Source organism: Nipponia nippon, unplaced genomic scaffold (genome assembly GCF_047370975.1).
Source record: "Nipponia nippon isolate SJK-2023a ecotype South Korea unplaced genomic scaffold, ASM4737097v1 scaffold_5, whole genome shotgun sequence".
Taxonomy (NCBI): domain Eukaryota; kingdom Metazoa; phylum Chordata; class Aves; order Pelecaniformes; family Threskiornithidae; genus Nipponia; species Nipponia nippon.
Window position 1 is genome coordinate 12662990 of NW_028262369.1, and position 24073 is coordinate 12687062.

Below are 24073 nucleotides of genomic sequence, written 5' to 3' on the forward strand. Positions count from 1 at the left end.
AGAAGAAAGACAAAGGTAGGAAACCATCCCTCTTGCAGAATGGTCCACAGAAATGTTCTGGACATCCTGGGCTGGATCTCCATCCGGGATGGTCACACTTTTCTAATCAGAATCCAGCAATTTGAAATATGCTTTCCCTCCCCAGAAATGGAAGCCTTTGCCTCTTCCATCAAATTGTTGAAAACAGAAGCATTAAAACACAGGAGGTCTTCCCTCCTCTGTGCATAAAGACCTGCAGCAACAAACACAGCTGCAGACATGGACATCCCCATTCACTTGTCACAGAGACCCACTGGCTCCAAGACACTCACTTGCTGACTACAGGTTTCAACCGAGATCTCCACTCTGCTGGGCTCTCAGACTTGTCTTCACCAACATTCATGCTTCCTAAAGGAAGGGACATAGCAAGATAATATAAGATCCAATAAAAAGAAACAAGACAGATTTGTGTCTCAGGAGGATCTTAGGAGATAAGCTATGCACGGGGATAGATACTATGATGTTATTGCAGCAAACCAGCACCAGTTCAACAAGTTTAACATGGATAAATTCACATACAATAGGTAGTAAATAATCTTGGTGGCGTTTTGCCCCTTTCGGCTCAAATCCTTTAAACCCTATGCAGCCACAGAAAAACAGCCACGGTGTAAATGTTTGGCAGTAACATAACACAAACAGCTCAGATCTCAGAGACCAAAGGATGGGGCAGGAAGGGGTGGGAGACAAAACATCCACAAGCTCACAGCAAACTGCAGACAGATACTGCTTCTGGCCCGAAAAAAGACAGGCCATCTGGAAGTGGTTGAGACACTGGGGACCCCCAGAACATCATCCCTCAGCCCACTGCTCAGTCACCACGGTGGAAGCTTGGTTCAAAACAGACAAGAAGGCTGGGTGAGCCCCAGCTGCAATCATGAAATCATCCTGAAGTTCTGGCAAGGTCTCCCATCTGGGAAAGTCTACATAAGCCTCTGAAATCCACCATAATCCCAACATTTGATGACAGCTAGTACAACTTTAAATACCTGGAGATCTTCAGAGAAGAAAAACTCACCATGTTAGAGGGAGCAATTGCACAGGGACAAATGGAAGTGTGCAGAGCCCCAGAACTCAGAAAACCCTTATGTGGTGGTACAGACAGAAAGTACAGGAGTCACTGACACATTCATTGTACTGATCCAAGAGAGAGGCATAAAGTTGGCACGCTGCATCCCGGTAGAGCTGCATGTGAATCTGTCATCCTCACCTTTGATGCCTTTCGACTCTGGCTTGCGCACAGAGTCAACAGGTTTGCTGGCAGCCTGGCTCTTGGGCAGAGGGTCTGTAATCTTTTCCTGTTTTAGCGCTGTGTACCCTGTTTTGCTGGGCTGTGCCTTTGGAGCTGGACTCTGCCACTGAGAACTGGTGGGAGAAAACTTGCCACTGCAAAAAAGAAGAACCTAGTGAGTCTTTTTGAAAGGATGGACCTTTTTATTGGCCTCTGTTGCAAAGACTTGGATGAGTCCCTCTACATGTCTTTAAATCTCAGCAACTAAAGCAGTCAGGGAAAAGGGAAAAAAGATGCAGAGACTTCTCCAAGCTATCCCAAGGATCATCGTGGGAGTAAAAAGGGAAAGAGAAATAGTACTTACCTGCTGGATGGTGAGGAGCCAGTGGAACTGAGTCCTCCTGGCCTGTTCGGGGAGGTGTTCGATTCAGCCAGAGCCTGTATAATATGGTTACGTGCCTGATCCTTCTCAGCATTCACTGGACTGACCTCAGTAGTGGTTCTGGCAGAGGCAGTTTTACCAGGGCCATGAGAAGAAGGGACTTGGTTTTTAGTGTTAGAGGTTTTATTGCTGGAGGACTCTAATGACCGAAAAAAAATGTCTCGGGCTTGCTGTGTTTTTGTTGTGGAGGTTGTCCAAAGAGGCCCCAATGGGCTACCATCACGGTGTTCTGTTTTATTTCCCAGTGGGGTACCTTTGCAGTCATCTGATTTATTTACAGCTGAAGAGGACCATGGAGTATTTACACTTTTGAAGCCAGAGCTTCCAGAAGATGAAACAGATGGCTTGGTTGAATTAGCAAGGCCTTCCTGGCTGGGTTTCTTCAACACCTGCTCCAGTTTCTTGGGTTCTGCTGCTTTCTGGAACGCCCTGGCAGCAGTAGGGGCTGGGGTGCTCTCAGATTTGTTCCCGGTGCTGCGGAGACCAGAGATCTGGACATTGTCTGGCTGCTGGTGGCTGGTACAGATGAACGTACCGGGCTCAGGCCCAGCTTTGTAGCTTCCAGGAAGAAGCACGTTCCAACACTGCCTGCACCTGTGGATACAAAAGTCTCAGAAAACATCCTCCAGAGCACTGGGAGGCCATCGACACACAGCTGAGAGTGTAGGCACAATTCCACCGTCAGCACAGGGAGGGTGAAGGTATCACACTGGCAGCGAGCAGACCCCATGTGCACATTCCTCAGGTACCAAAACAGGAGCTGCTGATAGCATGGCCTGAAGTAGGAGAGGTGTGGATGAAAACAGACCTGTGCAAAGCGTTTCCCCTATGCACGGGTCAAGATCAGGCCCAGGCTGCCTCTACTCTGACAAAAATGTCCTCCGTCACCTTGAGTGCCTCACACCACTCTCCCTCCAGTCCCAAAGGAACAAGGCTGCCCCTCTGTGACCCACAGGCATGTGCCCCCACTTTGAAGAGTTGTACCTGAAACAGTTCCTGTGATAGAGCTTCCCATCGACCAAGTAGCGCTGCACCAGGTGCACGTGGTTCCTGCAGATACCACAGCTGCTGCTAGGGATGTTCCCACTCTCTGCCAGGATCCCTTTCTGTGGGGAAACGCAGTGGGTGAGCAGGCAGCACTGTGGTCCTGCATACAGCTACGAATCTCCCAGGCAGGCGAGAGTTCAACATGCACAGCCAGCTGGCTAGGACAGAGAAGTGATATCCAGAAAATCCCTGCTCCCACTAATCCTGTGCTCATACGAAGTGGAATAGTCCTCAGAGGACAGAGTAAGGGGGACTTGTTCCCACAAAGCCAGAGCACCAGGGTGTTTTGTCCATCTGTGGAAAGCTGAAGTGCAAAGGTCTCTGATTTGAATTAGCTGGGAAAGGTCCTTACCCTTTTAAGAGGGGAGCTTCTTTTCTTCCACCCTGTTTTTGTCCCTGCTGTGCTCTGAAACTGTTTCCAAGAATTTAATCAATGTTTTCTAGCAAAAATAATACATGCTGTTAAAAATCTCTATGCCCAAGACCTAGAAACAGCATAGGTGTGTCCTAAGACACCTATGTCCTATTCACTACTAGATAAATCCCAGCTGACTGATGGCTTTCCAATGACTCCTACCTGAATCTGTTCAGTAACCAGACCTCTGGATTAAATCCCCCATAGTGAGCAGAAAATTTAGAGACTAAGTCCTTACCACTAGGAGCCTTGAACTAGCATAATTCTCTCTAGCTCACTGAACAGATTTAAGGTTTAAAGAACACCCCAAAACACATTTCTTACCGTGGTGACTGGGGAGGTTTCTTTTGGCTTAGCTCTGGCTGGTGGGTGGGCAGGAGGCAGTTTTGGTGGCACTGGCTTAGGAGGCTCTGAAACAGCTTTCTTCCCAAGAGGCTGCTCCTGAGGTTCGGAGGAAGGACGCTTGATTCCAGCCATGCCTCCGACTGGAAGAAAGGAAGAAGGGAAGATTTTAAGGTAACATAAGGAAAACCCATGAGCTTAGGAGTCATTTACAACATAAGAAGATCCAGAAGTGCCTGATGGATAACATGCAAACCATACAAGGGGACACAGGCTTCCTTCACAAGCAGTTTTGTAGTGGAGTGAGGGGCAAGAGTCATCAAGTGAATTTTACCAACGTATGCTGGAATCATCTGGTAGCTGAAACTGCTAATTTTTTTTCTTCTCAGGGAATTCCATGAAGGGGAATGAAAAAGTGGAAAAATACAAAACATCATCGGTCAATGGTGTGAATGAGACCTTGGGTTTGTACCTGGCCCACAGTTTGGCTAGAATTGATCACCACTAAAACAGGCACTGCTGTTAGGTATTACAGCTAAGGAACTGAAGCACAGAGGGTTTGCTTCATTCAAGTTGCTGTGCTCCAGACTTCCTACACACCCTGAACTTTCACTGCTGTGGGTGTCTGCCCCACATCCCAGCTGGGACTCTCATGGAGCAAACAGGTTTGTCGAATGCAGAAATGACTACTAAAAATGGGTAATTCTACAACTGAGACTTGGAGGTGCCATGATGGTGCTGACGCAAAAACAAACAGGACTTGCCACAAGAAGCCTGCAAATGCCCAATCCTCTTTTCTTTGCAGATGAAAGAGAAACCCTCTAAATTCACAAGTGGAGAAAAGAGAATCCCCAACACACTTCAGCCAAGCAGAGAACGATGCCCCATGCCCTGGGAAGTGCAGGGAGACCGCCCTAGGAAATAAGGCTTCATGCACAATTTTTACAGACAAGACTCCCCATCTGTCTCACAGGGATGTTATTTTTGCACCACCTCCTATTCTGAATGAGATGTCTCTGTGTTCCTTGTGGAATATTTAAGCCACAGATTCGCTTTAAAAGCGACCAATTAAATGACCACCCGTCTGAAAAGAGATTATACGCTTTTCAGTAAATACAGAGGGAGTCTGGGCAGGGTGTAGGGAGCAGAGAGGAAGCCCAGTTCCCAGGAGTCTTCTCTCAAGAAAGCTAGCTATCCAAATAAACACCCAGGGCTCTTTTACCGCAGCGACCAGTGGACTGGTGACAGCCGACCCACCAAATGGTTTAGACTCGGGCTGCCCCCTCACTTCCCACTTGTGTCATTTATTGAGTTCCCAAAGCCCAGCACAAAGATGGGTGGTTTCAGCTCTGCTCTTCTGTAAACACCTGACCTCAATAAAGTACTGGCCGCTGGCCCTCTCTGGCCTCCTGGGTCCTGCTTATTTCATGGTCCTGCTGGAGCCCATTCGAAGGGCACGACTGTGGTATTAGGAGTCTGCTTGGTGTCAGAGGGCACATTCCTGGCTTGGCTCATTTTCAGACATGCACATTCACCCCAGCAACAGGAATGCAATCAGAGCGTTTTGTGGGACACTAGAGACTATAAAAATGTGCTGTGCTGGATGACGTGGTAGGCAAGATGCTGGGGGGAGGGGGTAAAGACCCCAAACTGACCCAGATTCCCACCACTTGGCACAAACACAATGGAATTTGTTTGACTCCAATCAGAATGGTTTTAAAACAAGAAATAAAAAGTGAAGAGGGGGGAGGGAAGAGGTTGAAGAGAGAGAAAAAGCATGCTTAAATGTGTAGAGGTGGAGAAGGAAGAAGAGTTTAGACATTAAAGGCAGCTCTCAGAGTGAATTGTGCTTTCTTTCCAAGATGTAGGACATTTTCAATACATATCTGTCTTCTCCATCTAGATTCACCTTAGCCAGTTAAGTCATTCATGTCCCACTTTCTAAAGTTTCCTCTGGAGGAACCTGTGAAATTGGTTTATCGTATTATTTCATTTTGTATGAGCTTAAAGCCAAATATAAACCAAGTCTACAACAATGCTCCTGTGAGCCCAGATAAACTCTCCAGTACGTGAATATAATGCCTTGATAGCTCCGTGGCCTGTTTTATGTTTGAAAGAATTGCTATCACAATTATGTCAGTTAAGGGGGTCATTTTCTTCTACTTCTGTCTATCAGTACTGCTGTGCTGTACAAGCCCTACCATGGATACTGTAACATTGGCACAGCCTCACAGACAAGCTCAGCCTTGTTAGACTCCGTGTTCTCACCAGCCCTCCGGTGGGGCAAGGACTGGAGCAGGGATGGAGGTCCTCAAGAAAGGAAAGCTGAGGTGGGGACCGTGGAGGGGAACCTTCACTGCTCCTGTCTGGCTGAACCGTAAGAAATTTTAGACTGTATATTAAATTTTAATGCACTAGATTTGAAGACAAGGCATGGCCCTGTGCCCTTCCGAAAGCACCGGTGCTACTGTAGGCCAGTGTGTAAAGAGTTCAGATCCTCCATTGAAATAGTTCTAGTACCAAAAGGCCTCTGTGCAGTCTATTTTGCTTTTCCAAGCTTGTTAGGAGGCAAGGGAAAGCATAAAATTAAGCCCTGATCCTTCCCACCCCTCCAGGGCATATGGTACTTACTAGGAGACCGTCCATGGAAGTAGTTATAATACTGGGAAACATAGGTGAGGATGCTCAGCCTGTCTGGTACCCTCAGAGCAACCATATCCTCTGCATCCAGCAAGGCTGGGATCCCCAGCTCCTCCTCCGCCACTCGAAATGCCTAGAGAAGGAAGAAAAAAAAAAAAGGGGGGGTCTTGTCCAGCCCAGGCAGCAGAGCTGCTCCTCATCAGAAGTAAGAAACTCCACTGCAAACAGCCCCACTAGAATAACTCCTCTACTGGGGAACAGCTGTACCAGTTTAACTCCTACATCATATGGCCGTTACAGGAACCAACGGAGTCATGGCTTCCAGCCATCGCGTTGAGAAATTCAGGCAGGGAGCCAAAAATCTGGCCTGGCAAGCTGGCCGTAGCTCACTGCACAGGAACTCACCTGGGCTTCCCCTGCTCTTCCTTGAGCCTGCCTCTATCTGGATATGCACAGCTGCGGAGAGCAAGGCCTGGCAGAGGGGGATGCGTCAGTCCAGGCTGGCAGACTTGCTTCCAGGCTTCCAGCCCAACCTGGAGCACTCCCCAATTAACGGTGTGCTGATAGGTGTTTGCAGGCAGCTTTCTATCTCCGAGTGCTGCACAAATGTTAACGCTTCCTGCCTACTGCCTGCTCTTCCCCATCTGAAAAAGGGGAAATATTGGGCTGCAGGCGGGAGCTCGCTCTCCCAGACTAGAGAGGGGGAAGAGGGGAATAACGCAGGAGAATTCCTGATACCTAGCTCCCTTCCAGCTTAACCATTTCCATGCTGCCTAACATGTATTTGGGGCAAATATTCCTCTTTGTGGTCCCCTCTGCTTTGAAACTGCAGGATCAAAGTCAGGTAAAGGAGGGAAAAGCCATTTTCTTTTGCCTCTGAACAAGAGCCTTTCTAGAGGACAAAAAAAAAAAAAAGCAACATCCATAAAGCAACTTTGCTCTTGCTCAACTCAGTGTAAGGCTTTTATTAGGGACTTTCTCCAGCCCTCTTCCTTCTTGGCTTATAGGAAAAAATCCTTTCCCTCCCCCTTTGGAGCATCCCCTTCAAAATGCCAACACAGCGAAGCAAAACAGCACTTGCAGGAGGGGAGGCACAAGAAAGGCTACTGCTGAACACCACAGCGAAAGGGTTAAAGAAAGACTCAAACATATTAAAACCCTCCGCATCTGACCTCTGGCACAGACACACAACAGTGTTGGTGTACACGCCAACTATTCCTGCTTAGAAGAAACAAACAGCCATTATTTTTCAGCAAGATAATTACCATTTTTTTCCATTGGGTATCCCAGTAAAAATGTAACTAAGCTGACATTAAATACACTTTCAGCCAGTTAGCTCCGGCGTGTCATCCCAGCTTGGCACTCGCCTGTCTCGTAACCTGGTACTTAATGTATTCTTTGGAGTGTTCCTTATTGCACTGGCTGCACAACTGGTCTGACCAGTGGAGTTTTCTTGCTGGACATTCCTGGTGTGCAGTCTAGCAGGAACGCAGGCCGTGCTACCTCCTGCCAGACGGTGCCACAGGCAAGACCAGTGCAACAGGCACAGAACAAGTGCAAGGGGCTGCCTGGACCACAAAGAGGAGGATGCTCTATGCACACAACTGGTTTGGCCAGAACCAGGTGAGCAACGCAGAGAGCAGCACTAGGATGCAGTGTTCCCTGTGCCTAGAGCATCCTCATGTTCCTGGGAACTGCTCTTGCCTAGAGATCCAGCAAAATCACCACCTAACATGGCCCAGTTGCCCTTCTCCTTTACCTGCCTGCCCAAGCTGGCCTTTAAAGAGGCAACATGTTATTTCTGCATAACATTTTTCCTCAGTGCAGCTCCAAGTGCTTTACGAAAGAGGCAAGTGTCACTGTTCCCTTTTTGCATAGAGGAGGCAAAGTGATACGCTCGAGGCCATCTGAGCTGGCCAGGCACAGCTTTCCTCTGACACAGGCTACCGCTGTATCACCTATACCACACCACCATCCATTAGCACTGGAAGAATTGCACCCAAGGTCTCTAGAAAGCTTTCTCATCTTTATATATTTTTGAAATCTTCAGCAAAAAAATGCCACCAATTGACATTTTTCTAGCGTTTGGGGTTGTTTTTATTGGCACTTGAGAAGTGACACATTCTTCCTTGGCAGAAGACCTTATATGGCAAATTGCAGCCCAAACAAGATTTTTTTAGTTGAATAACACAGCCCCTCAGAAGAAGTTACTGAATAGTGAGGCATCAAGGAGGGTCTGAACAATAGCAGAGGAATAGTCCTGGGAGAAATCAGACCCACTTTTATCCCAAGGGCAGCCAGAGGAAGAAAGTGTAGGAGCTAGGATGGAGAGCAGTCCAAGGCGGGAGGCCAGCCCAGGAGTCCACAGGGAGATGGAGGAGTCGGCCCCACTCACGGCAGAGCCAAGGCAGCAGCATACCAGCAGTGAAAGGGCAACACAGACAAGTCATCCTACAGCAGGTGGAATAAGGAAGAGAGAGCAAAATAAAGGACATAAAAGAAACTAAGAAATGGAGGGAGGAGAGGCGGGGAAACACAGGCTGCAACAAAGGAGGGGGGCAACTCTTTTTATGAGAGGCACAAAGAAGCTTTTAATTAATAAAAGCAGTGGAGGCGGCTCATACAGCTCATTTCCCAGAGACAAGTAAAGCTGCCAGCAGAGCAGACACCATCAGCACAGCTGGGGAAGGAGCAACACTCAGGGCTTCACAGCACTCTGGCTGGGATGACTGTCCATGGTGAAGAGGCCCCAGTGCCTGCCAAATAACAAACCTCACAAGCAAAAAAGCTTGGTCTGAATCTCACCTAGAGGAGAGGAACACACAGGGCTGAACCCCAGGGAGTGTGAATAACCACTCACATACTGCAGCCCCAGCTTGAGGGGAGGGGGGTCCGTCACAGGCACTGTGAACATGGCCAGGGCCGAAGGGGAGCGGAAGCTAAGGAGCGTGGAGGGGTAAGTTTAGCTCTCCTGGAGGCAAGGACCACCTCAGATGGCTCACTGCGTCAGAGGATGTCATTCCTCCAGTCCAGACAAGAGTAAGCTGCCGTGGTTCATTCACATCCTGAGCTCCTGCCAAGCAGCCACGAAGCTTGTGCGGAGCAATGTCAATGAAAAAAAAGCAGTTTGATCCACTGCCTCTCTCTTTGCGAGGGAGAGAGGGAGGAAAAAAATCCCTCCTTGGAGCACTAAGCCCATGCTTGAATCCAGTGCAGGAGGGGGTTCGCCTGCCCAACTTCTCCTTTCTTCATGGAGAGAACAAAAGAAACTCAAATCCCATCCTGGAGTGAAGTGTCCAGGACAGATGAGGTTTTAGGACATCTCCACCTTCCCGCAGCCTCCATTCCCTGCACCGGGAATGAGCAGAAGTGGGGGGAGACTTCCTACACTTCCCCTCTCACATCAGCTACCTCCCAGCTCCTGCTCCATCCCTCATGTATTCAACATGTCCATGCCCATGTCTTGACCTCCAGCATCTCTGTCCAAGTTCCTTCTGCCACAGGACACACTGGACATAGACATCACTGTGCAGCCAGTGAAGAACTGTGAGTAGTCTGAGGGTACTTTCAGGCAGCCAGCAAGCCTGAACACTGCCGTTCAAATCAGAAGGCTGGACACATGCAGAATAAGGCAAAGGATTTGAATACAGCACACTGTATCCGCAGGGTTTCTGTCACTAAACCACATAAGCAAGGTGCCAGGTCATAGACTAGACCAAAAGTAAATCATTAAAAGTAACTTACCAACTTGTTGTTCTCGTACACGTTTTCTTTGCTGAGGGAGTTGAAGTTTCTGAAATATAGAAAGAAGAGAAAAATCTCAGGTTGGTGATGCAGAGCAAACTGCTTCACTTCCAGCTTCTCGAACCTCTCTGAGCCTCGCTGGTTCGGGTGACAGAACACCTCCTCCCACCCTGCCTTCTCAGAGATGCTCCAGAGGGAGCAGTGTGGCAGATCCCATGCAAGACAATCACAGACCTGCTGCACCTCCCAGGATGGAGATGTGCAGGAGACCCAGCAGGCACAGCCATCTGCCCACAGGCAGCACAACACATTTTTGGCACATCTACCCTTGCAGGGCTGACTCCCGCAGGCTCCCGCGGACAGGACATGCTGATGCCAAAACATCCCATGCAGATTCACAGGTTTTGCTGAGACAGCCAGGAGCAACCTCTAACTCATGGGGTGGGTTTCTTTTCCCAAAAAAAGCCTTGCTCCTCTACCACCTCAAAAAGATACACTGATGCCTGCCAGCCAGATTTGCAAACCTTTCTCCCTGGAAGTACTTTCCAAACAGTCACATCCAGGCTCTTCTCCTGTCTTGCAAGTTGTCTCCACCCAGAGAGATCTCACAGTCCCGAGGAAGTGTGGATACCTCAGATGCTGCATGTATTGCACGCTTCTCTGACGCACCCGTATCCTCCGATCTCAGAAGCTGCTGATTCCACCAGCACACAAGTTCTGGTTTCAAATCCTCTTTTCTCCTCTGGCAGAGCTCCACAAAACCAGCACCAGGAATAATGCCTGGGAAATACCTCTGCCCACAACGCAATACCGCAGCTGATAACACCAAAGTGGCCTGTAGAAATCTTATTCTCCTTTCCCTAGGGCTGTCACTTTTGATTTGTAATCATAACGAATAACTGAAAAGGAAGCGACAATTACTGTTTGCAGTTACAAGCCAAAGTCAACAATCCTTTTTCCTTTCTGCTGTCCCTGGACATCACCTCCCTCTTCCCCTCTCCTGAGATTTGCTCTCCCCCTCTCTGGTACAACCCAGATGCCACCTCTCTCTGCACTGTGCTGGGAACTCAGGAACGGGGAGCTGGCAGGACAGGCAAGAAAGCACGGGGGAGAGCAAGTTTGTGCTATTGGAAGCAGAGCCACGACACAGTGTGCTTTCTTGCCCATAGTAGAGCATGTCCCTTGCTTAGGAAGCAGCCACCATCAGCTTTGTTTTAAACTGACTGTCACTAGCTAAACTGGGAATACAAAACTGACTGTTGGCTGGCAGCCCCGCTCTCCAACACTGCTTCCTTCTGCCCAGGCACGCAAGCAGGGTCAATTCCTTTCTGATAACCCAGTTTCACTTTACAGTCCTTGTACCTGCTGGCACAGAGCTAAGCAAAAGGCTGATATCAGAGAGGAAATTCTCACTGATAAACAGAAAAGGCTACAGCACCAACTTTGCATTTTTGTACATAGCACCTTTACAACTGATGTGAACCTACCCTTGTTAGCCAGTCCCTCACCTCTGAGAGGAGCCAGGATAACCGTGTGAAAGCCAGGGCAAAGCTGGCTTGCAGCAACCTATTCATGAGACAAACACGTGATCTGTATCGCAGCAGGGGAACTTTTTCCATGACTTGTAACAGCAAGGAGCAAGCCAGGTCCTTTATCTGTTTAGTACAGAAAGTGGAGCATTACATTATAAATGAGAGGCGTCTTCAAATAGGTTTGTCCATCACGCCACAGCCTATGCCTCCTCCCTGCTTCCCACAGCTGGTATTGCTATGTGGGATAAGGAGAGAACGAACAACAGATAAGACCCAAAGGTCAAACTCCCCCAAGAAGCATGTAAGGACAAGGCACAAACCACCTCTAAATCATATACTCTTTCCTGTGCAAAATCAAAGGGACTTGCAGAGGGTTTTTTTCAAGCAGTGCTCCTGCTCAGAGATTTCCCTTCCCTGAGACAATGGATTAAAAAGAGCAACAAAAATAATCAAAAGCCAAAAAAGTTTCAGTGAAACAACAGATACAATCAACCTGGTTTGTGTCAGGCAAGAAAATTAGCTTTTTAAGATCCAGCTGAAGGAAGTGACTGCAGCTCCCTGCCTCACTCCCGGTTCTGCTCCCAAATAAAGTCTCTGCAGCAGGGACATCCTGAATGCAGGAAAACACCTGCAAGAGCAAAGGGGAGCTCCAGCTTCCTCGGTCATGCTGACATGTAAGACGTGACATACTGGAGTTACCTATTTATTGTCGGTCAGTAGCCTTCCACAAGGCTGAATGCTCTTTGCTATGGTAGTGTGTGTGCAGCTTCACACCGCGTGGCATGTAACAGAGACCCAAAAACCCGAATCTCTTGATGGTGAATGTCTGAAATCCCCTTCTGTTCCCCGAAGGAGAGTGCAAACAGGTTACTTGGTCATTTCAAGAGCCTCCTGCCCTCTCAACATCACTCCTTCCCTGGCTAGTCAGGTGAACTGCTTACATATAATATTTCTTTTGGAAATTGATCTTGCTGGTGCATTTCCTATCTTGGAATAACAAAGTTCTCTGACCAAGGTAATCCTAAGAAAGCAAAGCTAATACAGATGGAGAAGTAAGAGTTCTCTGCTGAGAAAACACAGGCAAATGAATTAATTGGAAGAGGTGAGAAATACAAATCTGACCCAAGAGAGGGCCTCTAGTGTTAGAGACAAATCAGAGTGGAGTTTACTAGCACAGGAATAGAAGTGAAGCTCCTCAAAAAATCCTCCTCTTAGCAAAAAGTGGCCAAGCATTTCTCATGCTCACAAATCCCTGTGACCACCCACTGCTCCAGCTGCACAGCCCCAGCACTCACAGCAAAGCACACCACGGTCCTTTGCAAGCACATGTGCTTCCACAGGAGGAATCTCTGCTGCTGCTGCAAGCACTAACTTGGTTGGAAACTTGACCTTGGAGCAGATCAAGCAAAAAAAATCCCGGAGCCATGATGGTACCAGAAAAGCTTCTGCTTCTCGTCACTTTTGTACTATTTTCTCTATAGACAATAGGATATGCACAGTCAAAAGGATCACTGAAAAAGAGTGAAGCACCCTTTGCCAGCTCACAGTCCTTGAACAGAGGGTCCCAATCCAGCGTGCTCTGCTGGGAACAGGAACACCTTTCAGCTGTGCTCTTTCTGGAGGTGCAAGCAACCTGGTGAGAGGGGACAGGGCTGGGAATCCCAGGTGGAAAATGTCCCCCATGCGCTCATCCTCCTCTCAGCAATGCCTGCTCCACACTGCTCTGGTCTTGCTGGCACGCTGCAGTGTGCTGCTGGTGGTTTCTAACAACAGACGAGACTCCCTGACCCCAGAACTATCATCCCCGACCCCAGAACCATCCTCCCCTTGCCTACGCCTGTCACACAAACCACAACCCCAGGGAGGCCAAGCAGGCGGCAGCTCTGCTTCACCCCAGCCTTTTGCTAAGGAGATGGAGACTGAAGGCAACCCGTCAGCACAGCCACAGCCCTCTCTGTCTGTATTGGCAACTGTTGGCCTCATCCTGCCCCGCTGAGCTGACAGCCACCCGGGAAATGCTGCTGGAGGAATGGGCGCCCGCTGCTGCTCAGCTGCCAAGGGGGATTTCACAACCAGACAATTCCCAGAACGCTCAGCTAAACACCAGCTCACAGTCTGGGAAAGAACAAGATCCCGGACGAAGAGAAGGAGCTTAATCAAAACCTTTCCTCGACATCTGGCATTAATATTGTCAGCGAGTGTGCATGGCTCCCCTACTCCTTCTAAGTCACTTATCAGGCCAAGGCCACTAAAACTGTGGCCGGAGCTTGCACAGCCATCGCCACCACACGCGGCAGCTGCCAACCTCAGCCTCCCACCCACCACGCCGCCGTAAGGCTTCACATCCCTCTGACGAGAGGAGCCTCAGGGCTCCGCAATCATCCCACAAAATGGGATGGGACCTGCCTGGCACAGCGTGCGTCTCCACACCCCCAGAGCATCCTTGCGTGAGTGGGAAGTGAGTGGGAAATGCATTTTTAATTTTACACAGCATGCTTTGTTCACCGATAACACACAAACTGACATCAGCCAAGTTTGAGAGAAGTTATCATATTTTCCATATGTTTTCCAGCAAGAAAACAGGAAGGGAGGAGAGACCCCCACCAGCCTGTCCTCTGAGCCACACACCCCACAAGAGAAGCCCGTGACTATGACCACATTTTGTAATTGCTTGAAGTTTTCCTGGGAATTTCTCAGGCTCCTGCAAGGAGAAATCCCCTGCACTCCTCAGCCCAAGAATGTAATTTGTGTAAACCAAGATGGAAAACACACTGTTGCAAAACTTGGATGCCATGACTGAATCATGTTCTGCAAGTAATTTATATAGCAGAGCTTCTGCAAACACACTGAGCGCTCCAAACACCAATTATCTTTTTCTAGTTTTATTTTCAGTATGATGCTTTTAATCTTCAGCTAGAATCTTTGCTAGAAGCAAGGGGAGCAGCTCAGGATAAACCACTTCAAGCCCCTGGGAAGCAGGAGTCACAGCCGCACGTGCAGCCAGCTGCACTTCTCTGCCGGTGGCTCCTGCACCAGCAACACTCAGAGAAGCTCTTACAGATACATGGAGAATTCGCACAAGTATTCAGCCCCAGGATTCAACACATGACACCCAGCAGCCCTGGCCACCAACCACTTGAAAGCATAATTTCCTTCCAGCAGGACTTTGCCCAGCCAAGGATACACCTGGTGCTTTCCTGCATTACACCACTGATACTGATGAGGGAAGTTGTTAATAAAAGCTTCTCTTACTTTAACCGTCAGGCAGCCTTTGCTGAGCTGGCCCAAGTCAGAAAGAGCTTCTGTAAGGTCCTGAATGAAGTCAGGCAGTATTTCCATCCTAAAAGAAAATGAATGGGAACAGAGAGATGCCACAAGGAACATCTCTCTTCAGCACAGGAGAACTTATTTAAGACATGTCTATCCACAACCCTTGATGCGCAGTTCAAGGATTATAAACAACCCACTAAACTGGTCAACAGGACTATTCCAGCTCTCAAGTCGCTGAGCCCCTGTTTACACCCGTGCTCCAGATGGGCCAGCTGCAGAGTCGGCCAGGAAGCAGTCACAGTCTCCCTACGAGCACCTCCTGGTCACGTCAGCCCTTCTGCTCTGGTATTTTGTGTCTTTGGGACTGTGAATCAAAGGAAGGAAAGGAAATACCTGAAGTCACATAGACACGACAGCATGTCAGGAAGCCATGCACAGCAGCACCATGGTGACTGCCCAAGCACTGGGGACTACAAAGAAAGTGTGCCTGAAGCTCCTGCACTAACCTCCCACTGCCCAGCCTGCTCCTGCCTCTTCCAAGTTTCAAAACAACAGAGGAGAGAGAGCAAGAGATCTTCTCCTTAGTCTTCCACCAGAAGCGAGACACCTGTAAGAGAGATCTCTGCACAAAAACCCAAGCAGCAGGCTGTCCTGGGAGCACGAGGAAAAAGACAGAATTCAAAGAACAGAAAACCCACCCTGGTCCTCCACCAGCTAGACACATCTGACTGGGAGGGACCTAACGCTTAAATCAATACTCCTGGGCAATCTTTGTGCTGCTCCCTTGCCTCGACCTTCCCCCTCAACCCTCCCCACCTCAAAGTCCAAAGAGCCCATCAGTTAAAAAAAAACAAACTAGGAAACAGGACGTACTTCACCTTCCCAGACATTAACGTTTGGGCAGGGACAGGTCAAAACCCACAGGGCACCAGCAACAGCACCAACAAGGGCTGGAAAACACTTTGCGTCCCACAGACAGAGCTCTAGATGGGAAAAATGAGTGACGTTCAGGATCCTAGCCAGTGGCTGCCAGGCCCTGCCTTTCTATTGTATTGTGTTTAAATAGCCCTCGTCTCCCAACTCGTGAGCCGCCGGGCTGAGCGAGGAAAGCCCAGCCTAAGCAAACACAAACAGCAAAGAAGGAAACGCTTCCCCAAAAATTGGTGCCTGAACTTGTTTTGCAATGGAAAGGACGCATTTAAAATACTTATACTTCAGCCACAGAGCAGAGAAAGGAGAAAAATGAAAAATATAGGGAAAAGAAAAGCACGTAGGCAGCAAGAGCGGAGCTCTTCGCTTGGAGACTTTCAGCGTGGGTGCCAGCTGAGCTGCCGGCGACGGCCGCCCGCCTGCAGCATCTCCCAAGGAGGAGCCGGGATTTCTGTCGGGGCTGCGTCCGCGGGGAAGGCGAGGTCCCACGGTGGGCCTGGAGCCCGCAGCTCAACGGCGGGCGAACCGCAGCCCGGCGAGGGTCCACAGCGGCGAGCGGAGGGTCCCGGCCCCGCCGAGGCGGCAGCCCACGCGTCGGCCTCGACGCCCGGCGAGGGTACTCACATGAGGTCGGGCCGGTGCCGGTGGAGGATGGCGCAGAAGGCGAGGCCGTCGCGGAAGGAGGTGGTCATGTTGGTGATGCTGACATCGCGGTAGCCCTCGCACTGCTGCTTGCACCACAGCTGCAGGTTCTGGATGGCCGCCATGGCGTCGACGGGCCGGGGGAGGCGGCGGCAGGCCCCGCGCCGCGGGGCGGCTCGGCGGGGCAGCAGGGAGCCCCTCGCCGCGCCGTGCCGAGCCCAGCCGCAGGCTGCCGGCGTGTGGCGGCCAGCCGCGGCGGGCAGGAGGCGGGGAAAGGGGCGGGCGAGGGGCGGGCGGGAGCGGCCCCTCAGGGCCTCCCTGCGCCTCGCCCCGGGGCCGAGCTTGGCGGAGCGGCGGGAGAAATGGCAGCAGGCGTCTGTGTTGGGGACGTGGCCGGCGGTCGTGCCGGGGCGGAGCGTCCTGCGGGGCCGACTGCTGCTCCACAGGGGCTGGGGGCGGCGGCAGCCCCCGCCCTCCCGACGTGGCCCTGTCGCGACACGGGATCCCACACGCTGGTCTTCTGCCGTGGGGACAACGGAAATTTCCTTCGCACCCACGCACAAAAAAGATCGGGTTTCCTTCGTGAAGGGGCAGCCACACAGGGGAGACGTGAGGCGGAGGAGGAGGGAGGACGAAGCATGGCCGCCCAGAGGCCTCATCCTGGCTGGGGAAGGAGGGAGGCCGGCCGTGGGCACAGGCTTCGGCGGCCATTGCCTGCAGCCACCGGCCTTCCCCTTCCCCACGGAGGGGACGAGCGAGGTGGCTGGATGAGGGAGCCAAAAGGGCGGCCGCCCGCTGCGGGCCTGCCCCGGCTGGGCTAGCCAGGGCCAGGGCCAGGGCCAGGGCCGTCACCGCCAACCCATTGCGGTTGCCCCGCGGCACGTGTATCATAAAATAACTCACCAGATCTCATGTGGCTGACAAAACTGCCGAAGAGACAAGGTAACGCTTGCCTATAAATTAGGTAAAAATAATTAATAATACATATAATATATTAATGGCATTTCTATGACATGATATGGATAATATACATTAATATATAAATACCTCACAAATAATTCAGTGTGTTTCCATTTCATCAACAATCACTGGCCAATGTATTTACTTTATGGTAAGGATTATACATTTCATTATAAATGCCTTGCTGGGCATGTCAGCAACTTTTACATCTCCATTCACTTTATTATTAATGGTTTCCTGAACAGTAACGGCATAATAATGCACACAATGCAGCATGAATATTTGATGTGGCATCTATAGTCTCCCATTTATCATTTATAACAGGCTACAAAAACATTATAAAACATTTATTACAAATTTATAGATCACTTTATACTAAAACAAAGTTGTGTTATAAATACATTATTAATCCTTTATGCCATTTATAGGAATCCCTTGTAATAAGGCCTTAGCGTATGTTGCTGCACAACCATAACAAGAACGGTGTGGCAAGGAGGAAATACGGCACGGTGAGGCTGCTCCCGAGTACTGGGTGTATTCTGTGAAGGAAAGCATAAACATCTGCACTCAAAATTAATCAGGCTACCAAGGGACCAATCAAAAGAAATGCTGGGTTAACTCAAAGTTGTTGGTTTTTTCCCCTCCCTCGAAAAAGATGCTTGCTTTCTTGCAAGTTGGAAACTTGCAGTGCTGGCGCCGTGAAAGCTGAGCTGTCCTGCTTCATTTCCACACCACCTTTTCATCAGATTGATAAAATTTGCATAATTTACGAAAAGCCAGCTGCCTAACGATGAGCAGCCCTACCCATCCTCTGTCATCAGGTAGCTTAGGGGCTGGTGAGAAATAAAGGGCATGCAATGGGTTTAGGAAATGGATTTGTGGGGTTTCTTTTTGTAAGTCCCAAAGACCGTTTTGTTTAGCAGTGTGCATCCCCCTGCCATGCCTGCAATCTACATAGTGCAGCACTGGGAAACGAGGAGAAGAAAATGATGTTTGAATACGGAGTCGTTGCCAACTGCTAGTAGTACAAATGGCGAAAATCAGCTTCTGAGCCCAGCTTTGACACAGCAGTAGTTACCCCTTTCAGATTTAATGGCCCAGATGGGGCACAGCTCAGGGAATGATATTTTTTTTTCAAATGTATTTGTTTAACATGACAACCTGTCTTCTAACACACCTGGCTTAATGAGTCGATGCGGTTAGTCCCTTCTTGTTACCTTGCGCTTTGGGAAGGGGCAGCTGGGGCTGGGTGGCAGGGGACAGACCCACGGAGTGGAAAGCCAGGCTGGAGTCGGAGAGCAGCCGCGATTTTCTGTGTATCACAGGCCACTGCATTTCACCTTGTCCCTCCCTGCACTGTGCCTGGTCATCTGTGTTTGACCGAGCCGGTTGTATCAGAAAGGCTTGCAGACACCAGAAGAAGAAACTATTAGTCACTGGCTCCAAGCTGTGCATCTCAAGAGAGGGTTAGGATGGAGGTACAGCCCTTGGTACACCAGAAGAATCAGGTCCACATTACATGCTAAGGTGATTAAAATGCCATCGCTGAAGGAGTTAGCTAATGCAGTAATAGTGCTACTACTGGCCCAATAATGGCTTTTCAAAATACAGGCATCAGCAACTTCTGCAGTGTTTTTAGTTGGTGATTAAGGAGAGCTCTGTGGGAGTTTATAGCTATGATGAGTCTTTAATGCACCAACAGGTAAACTAACAAGCACTTGAGGGAGGGACAGGGCAGGAAGGGAGCAGAGCTGCCGGTGCAGCTGCCTACCCATTACCCACAACTGCTGTTCTCCCAAGACGTTCCTCATGGGATGATGCTTACAAATCCTTACTCTGGATTGTATTTTTCCCTATCTTTTCCTTGGAGGAGCCTTGTATGTCCTCAGCCCATTTTGTGGACCTTGCCCACACTCACTAAGCTTTTCCCAGTGCTGCTGGGTGAAATTTCCCACCCGCGATACACTGCCGGCTCATGGAGCAGAGCGTGTCCTGCGAATGCAGTGCCTGCTCCTCTAGATCCCTTCCTGAGGCGTGTTTGGAAGCTTGTTGGAGAGCAGCAGTGCACAGATATGGAGTAATTTATTCTTCTCTGCTTAGAGACACGTCTCCTTCTCTTTCTCTTCCACAGTCCTTTTTGGAAGGACTTCCTAGATACCAAACTGCAAAAGAGAAATACTGAGTGCTTCCTGACAGTTGCTATGACTAGTGGGGATCACCCTCTGCCATTAGTCATAAAGTTATCCTAGTTCCCATACGCAGCAGCCTGAACTTTACCATTAGTAGAGAAAAAACTTAAATATATGACTAGGACCACCCTAAAGCCCAAAGAAAAACAACCAACACTTGTTAGCTTGAGGACTTGAGAGAGGGGGAAAGGGTTGATTCCTTGTATCAGACAACGTGGAGCCTCATGAAGCTGAGAATCAAGTAATGCATTCTTTTTCACAAAAGACTGCAACATCATAGACAAAAATCACATCTTTTAACTATTGTGGGAAATCAGCTGATCAAATTGAGCCACTTCATCATTTTGCTGCAGGCTGCACGCAGGGCTGTTCACTCCCAACAATAGGAAGTGTGTGTCATAGCCAAGAGCTCTCATACGTTCCCATGCCAATGGCTTGTATTAAATTGAGGGATTCAAAACGAGAAGGAAAAAGTATGCGTCTCATCAGTAACATGCCTCATCAGCTCTCTCTTCTCAGAAGGCAGCCAGGCTGACTCCACAGAGACGGAAAGGCCCAAGCCAGGGAAAAGAAAGCCCCAACAATTTCACAGCTACTCACACAGAAATGCTTCCGCATGATACCCGCCTCTCCTCGGAGTCTGGCTGGTGTGACCTGCAAAGTAGCAGAAAAAACGTTATTACAAAATTCAAGTCTGAACACGAATTTCCACTGAAAGAAGATGAAAGTGAAATGTGAAGTTACAGAAAGAGGCACTTTGGTAAATCTCTCCACAACACATGCCTCTGAGAAGCTCATAAATGATAAATCCACTGTCCTAAAATTTCAAAGGACCAAAAATAGTGAGCATCAGAGCAAAGCATGTCCTGCCACATAACACAGTGTCACATCAAAAAAGAAACCAGTCTCTCTCCCTTATTGTCCCTCCTGCCCACTGGCAAGATGACCTGCCGGCTTTCCTGTCCCCCGAAACAGTGAGGTGCGAGACAGGCTAGAGGTTGATGTCAGAAAGTTATTTCCAGGCAACAAGGATGGGAGACTGCTCAGATGCTGCATCCTACACACCAGGTGAGAAGGAAAAATGAAGAGTCCATAAACAGCTGCTTGGTGGGTCACCAGAGAGTCTCAGGGAGCTGAAAGCAGCTCTCCAAGGGGATCAGGGATAGTGTTTGTTTCAGGTGACCTCCCCTCCTCTTCCAAGGAAGCTGAAAAAGGTGGTGGTGATCTCCAGTCTTTGCACTGCTGTGGCAGAGTGCTCCCTCTGGTCCTCCGGGAGCTGTAAACTTCACCGCTCTTATCAGAAAGTGAAAGTGAAGGTGCATTTTGCTGATCAAAACCTGTTGGGATCACGAGATTGGGTGAGGTGACCCATATCTATCCTGGCATCACCATGGGAGCAGGACCCAACCTGGAGCAGGAGCTGGCTTGGCTGCTTTGAAATGCTGTGTCTTATCAGCAGAGCAGAGTTTAAAGCCTGGAAACCCGATAATATTTGTTAGTCGTTAACAACGTTAACGTGCTGAAGCAAAGAAGCACTTTGCCTCTTCCAAGCTCGTTGTGGACATGAGTAAGTGAAGCGATGTGAGTAAGTGAAGTCTGCTTTTCCTGGCGGTGGGGGAAAATGAGGTCGTGTTCTCATTTCACAGGAATAGAAGGGCACTTGCTCAGCATTTGGCTTATTGCTGACCTTCAAAATCCAGCTGGAACCTCACCCGGAAGAGAGGCTGGCTCTTACCTCAGTTTACTAACTTGATAGTAATAAAGTCCTTGAGATAGCATAACTTCAAAGGCCAGAACTTTCCACTTTTGTGCTGAATTGATGTGAAAAACTACAAATTGCCTTGTTTTCACCCAGACCAAACCTGAAGCACCACGTGCTTTATTTGGGGAAGAACGGGGGCTCCCATAGGAAGTCTATGACAGTACAAAATTCAAACTCTCTCTCTCCAGTCCTGGCCTAGCAGTGTGACCACTGCACGGTCCTCCAAAGCCATCGGCACCTGCATGTCCCCGTGTTGCTGCCTGGGTGGCTGCAGTGGGTGCAGAACAGGGGGACAGCCTGGTGCGGTGGCACTACAAGCCCTGCAAGACGACTTGTGGTAGATGTGGTTCAAGATATCCTACTCACCCTGTGCTGAGTCCCCTTAGAGGTCTCACTCCTCTCCAGAGATGTTCCCAATAAACCCTGGAGAGCAAAACCACAAGCATCACTTTAGATTTTAAATCTCATTATTGTTTTTAAAAAAAAAAGAGGGAGAGAGAGAGAAAGGAAGGTAATTTTATTACTCTTATGATATGTTTTCCTTTATTTGCGTAATTGTTTAATGCTAATAAGACAATTAGCAATTCTTACAGCTTAATAATTACCCAGCAATAACTGACCTATTGTAGCTTAATGAATTTTTTAATTGTTGCTGGGGGTCTTGATGTTCTTTTGCCCACTATCTTCTTGTGTTAGAGTTGCTGTTCATGCCAACAGGGTAATGCCAAAGACAAGACATCACCAGCTACACAGGACAGGCAGATATATTATTATAAAGGTCTCTTGAATTTAAAAGGAGGGGAAAATGCAAGCTCTATATTCTGGTGCTTTAGGGCCAAATTATCTAAATACACGGAGAGGCAATGCAGAGGTTTAAAAATCAGTCCACCTTAGGCAAATGCTACCCCTAGATAAGCCAGGCTACTTAGCTGGTATGGGGCTGGCTTTAACATACCCAAAGGTAACAAAAGTCTTACCATTTTTAGCTTTTAGTGAACAACTCCTCGAGTTAAGCATGAATCATACCGTCCTGAACCGTGGCATGGCCAGAAGGAAGTTCATCGAGGGCAGGCAGGGCCGGGATTGTTTGTCACTGACCGAGGTCACAGATGAGGTTGGCTGGAGGAAGAGGATGGCAGGGTGCCGGGGAACAGTCCCGGGAATAGACTCCACGGCCCACATTTACACACAGATGATAAGTAACGGAGGTGGAGCTTTCCTCTCCCTTTTTTGCACGAGATTTCTTGCATGCTGCTCCTTGCAAAGGGAGGCTTCTCTTTCTCTACCTTTCCTCTTTTCTAACTGCTGGCAAAACGTCAATGCCTTTAACCATGAAACCCCATTTGTTGGCTGTTACCTGTACACCTCTCCCTGCGTTTCCGCTGTTGATGTACTGGCTTGGGCAGGTTTACCTCTGAGCTCAGTGCTGGGACTCTTCCAGTTCCCCAACGTCAAGCATAGCCCAGAGGCAGCTGCCACTGAGTCAGGATCAGGCAGGCACCCCTCTGGTTACTCATACCCTGCTCACAGCCAAACTCACGTGGTGCTCCAGGACACCCCTCACAGTTCCTGGGATGCACAGCCCTGCCTGGAGCTGGGTCAAACAGCTGCACCCCTGCCCCGGGGCATCCGCACACATGAGGGGCCACGCTCCCAGCCACACTGGGCCTGGCAGGAACAGGGTACCGTCAGGTTAGAGATGCCCACTTGTGTTCAGCCAAGGCAGCGAAGGTCCACAACGTGCATGCTGGACAAATGTCCATCTCCCTCTCAAGGCTGCCACATCTGGGTCATAAAAACATGGTGTTTTGATCACGGGTCATGAAAACATTTGTTCTTCGCAGCAGAGAGAAATAATTTGCAGTAGGAAAACGTCACAAGAGGTGCCTGGTGTTTGCAGGGGATTTGTGATCCCCTGATGCTTGCAGGGTATGGAGGTGGGACCTGGTCATCTCCATGGGGAAGCAGCTGGGCTTTGAGAGGACCCAACGTGAATGCCATTGCAACATGCGTCAGGAGGTGTCACGTCCCCCTCCTCCCAAGCCTCGGCTGTCCCGCTGCAGCCTGCCTGTACCACGCCACCACCTCCACCCAGCAGGCACGCTGGGGCCTGTTCCCAGCCTGGATGGGGCTGTTCCTGCATTCCTGCCCAGGAAAGGGCCCTGCAGCCCCTTGGCTGCTCCAGGACTGCCCAGCTCCTCCTGGGCTCCCTTTGCTCCCCAGCCCTCTACCACCTCTGCCCAGCGCCATGCAGGCACCAAAGCAGGGCCAGCTGCCAGCTGATGCACAGGGGTTGTGGCAGCCCTGCCCTGAGCTGGCTGCAGCCACAGGACACCAAACAAGCCTGCAGCCAGTTTTCCCTTCCCCATTGTGCCTCCCCTAGAGCTGGGATGCAATTCCCAGTGTATCCGAGGAGACAAATACCTCCCCACGAGCCGGTGTTGAGCACGTTCCCCAGCCCCATGTGGACTCCCTCAGACACCAGCCCTGGCAGCCTATGGCTTTCCTAGGAAGCTCTTGACTACAGCAGATCGCGGTAGAGGAGTGTCTAAGCAGGGATTTTGCACCACTTTGGGATGTGTTGTCTGGAATGCAGACGGGAGCAATGATTTCCACTGGGTCAGTCATGGGGGCCCCACAGGCTTGGCCAGGAACGACCCTGCAAACCTCCTCACCACTCCTCTTCTGAGCAAGGCGCCAGCTCTCCTTGAAGACAGAGATGGTCCCAGCCCCCAGGAGGCACCCGGCAGACCCGTGAAGGATAACACTGTCAGCTCAGCAGGGATGGGAGGAGAGAAGGTGCTCAGCCAGGCGGAGATGAAAGTTACAGAGCACCGATTAAAAGGCAGGCAAGTGTCAGGGCATCAGTAACGCCGTCGCTAACTGTTCTA

At 49.7% G+C, this 24073-nt stretch overlaps 1 protein-coding gene across 2 annotated transcripts in view; it reads right to left on the reverse strand.

Moving 5' to 3' along the window:
• MICALL2 (MICAL like 2) overlaps positions 1-20074 on the reverse strand; it is a 40192-nt gene extending 20118 nt beyond the window's left edge. The window contains exons 1-11 of one of the 2 annotated variants that reach the window (XM_087734758.1): positions 20021-20074; positions 17175-17224; positions 16254-16791; positions 9898-9946; positions 6145-6286; positions 3496-3656; positions 3109-3168; positions 2694-2815; positions 1632-2303; positions 1247-1422; positions 312-387 (exon numbers count right to left, since the gene is read on the reverse strand). In XM_087734758.1, coding sequence (XP_087590884.1) covers positions 312-387; positions 1247-1422; positions 1632-2303; positions 2694-2815; positions 3109-3168; positions 3496-3656; positions 6145-6286; positions 9898-9946; positions 16254-16791; positions 17175-17184 — 2006 coding nt within the window. In that variant the 5' untranslated portion in view covers positions 17185-17224; positions 20021-20074. Of the gene's footprint in view, positions 1-311; positions 388-1246; positions 1423-1631; positions 2304-2693; positions 2816-3108; positions 3169-3495; positions 3657-6144; positions 6287-9897; positions 9947-16253; positions 16936-17174; positions 17225-20020 lie in introns of both variants that reach the window. The other variant, XM_087734757.1, reaches the window with a different exon arrangement.
• Positions 20075-24073: the final 3999 nt, after the last annotated feature.